The 2,374-nt window shown below is 58.9% G+C and overlaps 2 protein-coding genes across 2 annotated transcripts; one reads left to right on the forward strand and one right to left on the reverse strand.

Moving 5' to 3' along the window:
• Positions 1 to 365: 365 nt before the first annotated feature.
• SPRG_17602 (hypothetical protein) lies at positions 366 to 1,541 on the forward strand (the record flags this gene model as incomplete). Its single annotated transcript, XM_012356961.1, has 1 exon — positions 366 to 1,541. One exon carries the CDS (start codon positions 366 to 368, stop codon positions 1,539 to 1,541), a length of 1,176 nt encoding a protein of 391 aa, XP_012212351.1.
• A 167-nt stretch (positions 1,542 to 1,708) lies between these two features.
• On the reverse strand, positions 1,709 to 1,936 carry SPRG_17603 (hypothetical protein; the record flags this gene model as incomplete). The annotated part of the gene is made up of 1 exon (XM_012356962.1): positions 1,709 to 1,936. A coding segment is annotated over one exon (228 nt), but the record flags the coding sequence as incomplete, so codon positions are not given.
• Between the last annotated feature and the right edge of the window lie 438 nt (positions 1,937 to 2,374).

Here is a 2,374-nt window from a genome sequence, read left to right on the forward strand (position 1 = left end):
CAGAACGTGCCACGTAGATTTTGAAACATTGATACCTCGATACTGCGTAGCATAAACATCAATACGAACGTTCTAGCACCCATCCAACGGCTGTGCGCGATGCATGTCATGGTCACTGCACCATGCTCTCGGTCTTCCATTCTGTTGCTCCGCGCCTCTACGGCGTTCTGGTCCAGAAGAGCCCGCAGCACTGGCCAGCGCGTCACGGATCGTTGGAATCGCTACGACCTTGAAGCAGTAGCCAGCGCTTCTGGCTGGGATCTTCTCGCTTCCGTGTCGATTCGAACACGCTTCGATCGGCCTGTTTCCTTGCACGCGACGCACCACCCTTTCTCTCTTCCTCCTCAGTCTGCATCTTGCGTTGGATGCCCTTCTTCTTCTTCTTCTCTGCGCTGGCGGCGGCCATTGGTGCGCAACGCATCTCGGACGCCGAGCGCCCCGAGCTCAACCGCGACTTGGCGCTCTGGCAACAAAAGTTTGGCAGCGACGACGACGTGCGCGTGGCCATGGCGTCGGTCAAGCCGTACCGCGACGAGCTCCTTCGGCGCATCCGAGCGGCAAAGGAGATGCTGCCATCCCTCCAGGAGGCCAATCCGCATGCAACGTTCAGCCACTTGACCAAGTTTGCACTGCTCACGGACGAAGAGTTTGCGCGGTTCGCAATGGTCTCGGCACGGCCATTGCCGGAGCGCTTGTCGCCCGCCACCCGGACGAATCCTACGGCTCTCGGTGGCCCCGTCGTCAAGGCAGTCGATTGGACCAAGCAGTCGGTTTGTGTGCCGCCAGTCAAGACCATGGGCAAGTGTCGAAGCCATTGGGCGATCGCGGCGGCAGCGGTCGTGTCCTCGGCGCACTGTCTCGCGACCGGCGAGGCCATCGACCTCTCGGAGCAGCAAGTACTGAGCTGCACGACACCCGGAGGCGCCAACGGCTGCCGCGGTGGCTTTGCGACCACGGGTATGAAGTGGCTCGTCTCGCAGCCCAACTCGGTGTGCTCGCGATCGGCGATCCCATACGTCTCGGGCGCCTCGGGCTCGGTATCGATCTGCAGCGACAACTCCAAGTGCGCCGGGTCCATCTCGCTCCAAGTCGGGAACGTCTTCGAAGCCAGCGGAGACGACGCGCTCGTCGAGCAGCTTCAGAAGCAGCCGGTTGTGGCGTACGTCACGACGTCCAACATCTCGTGGCGACTGTACGCTGGCGGCGTCATTTCCTGGTGCCCCGCCGGGTACCCGGACCAACCAGGCGGCCAAGCCGTTCTCGTCGTTGGCTACGGCACCCAAGACACTGGCTACGGCTCGGCGCCCATCGACTTTTTCAAGGTGCGCAACGCGTGGGGCACCAACTGGGGCGAAGCTGGCGACATTCGGCTCGCACGCGGCGACCGACATCGCGGAACGTGCGAGGTCACAACGTACCTCTCGTACCCGACGCTCCAGCTTCCAGCAGCCATTCGTGCGTCCATGACGCCAACAACCGTCGACGCGCGCAGTGTCGACAGCGTGGTCACAAACGATGACGCCTCGGACGAGACCGAATGAGCAATGAACTGTCCATGGGACTCTGCCGTTCTGGACGACGTACTACTTGATGTATGCGCGAATGCATGATTTTGAATTTCCAGTTTTGTGGTCTTCGTGGCGCTGGGCGTCGCACGTTGGGACGTCCGAACAAAGGTTTAGTTTTCGGAGCACTCGCGGAAGCCACGCTAAAGCCGTACTAGTACAGAGCAGCATGTCTTGCTGGGTTTCTCGTGTCTTGATGTCGCCGCGTCGATCGGTCGCAACGGCTTGTTGTACGCGCCGCACTGACTCTTCTCGACACCGCTTCGCTTGGCGGCGGCGCACCGTCTGTTTTCACAAACAGTTCTTCCCGTCGAGGACCCGCTGTTGCAATTGCTCCTTGACGACGACGAGTTCTCGAGCGACAGCGATGACTACATCGACAGTGACCATGACTAGCGGTAGATGATGTCGAGCAACCTCAATACATTTTGCATAAGACGATCAATCAAAGGGCCGTTTCCAAGCAGTGGAAGAGGTTTTCCGCGCAAGGACGAGCGATCTAGAAGACCAGTTACAAGTTCGAACAAAGGCCAAGACCCAGGCGCAGAGCAAACGAGCTCGAGCCATTTCCAAATTGGTAGTGTCCGTCAAATAGCTAACCCGCCTCGCCCACCACCGGCATGGCGGACACCAACACGGTTGTTGCCCCCAAGTAGTTCGGTCTTGATTGAGGAAAAATAAATTTACTTCTGTGCTGGAACATGTGCGATCCGCCCCTTCTCGTCTGCTCATCTGCAATTGAAAAATGATGAAGGTGCATGCTTGTCATTTTGGTTGGCTTACCAGTACCGGTAACTGGTCCGTCCTCG

The sequence above is a fragment of the Saprolegnia parasitica genome (assembly GCF_000151545.1).
Source record: "Saprolegnia parasitica CBS 223.65 unplaced genomic scaffold supercont2.663, whole genome shotgun sequence".
Classification (NCBI taxonomy): domain Eukaryota; phylum Oomycota; class Saprolegniomycetes; order Saprolegniales; family Saprolegniaceae; genus Saprolegnia; species Saprolegnia parasitica.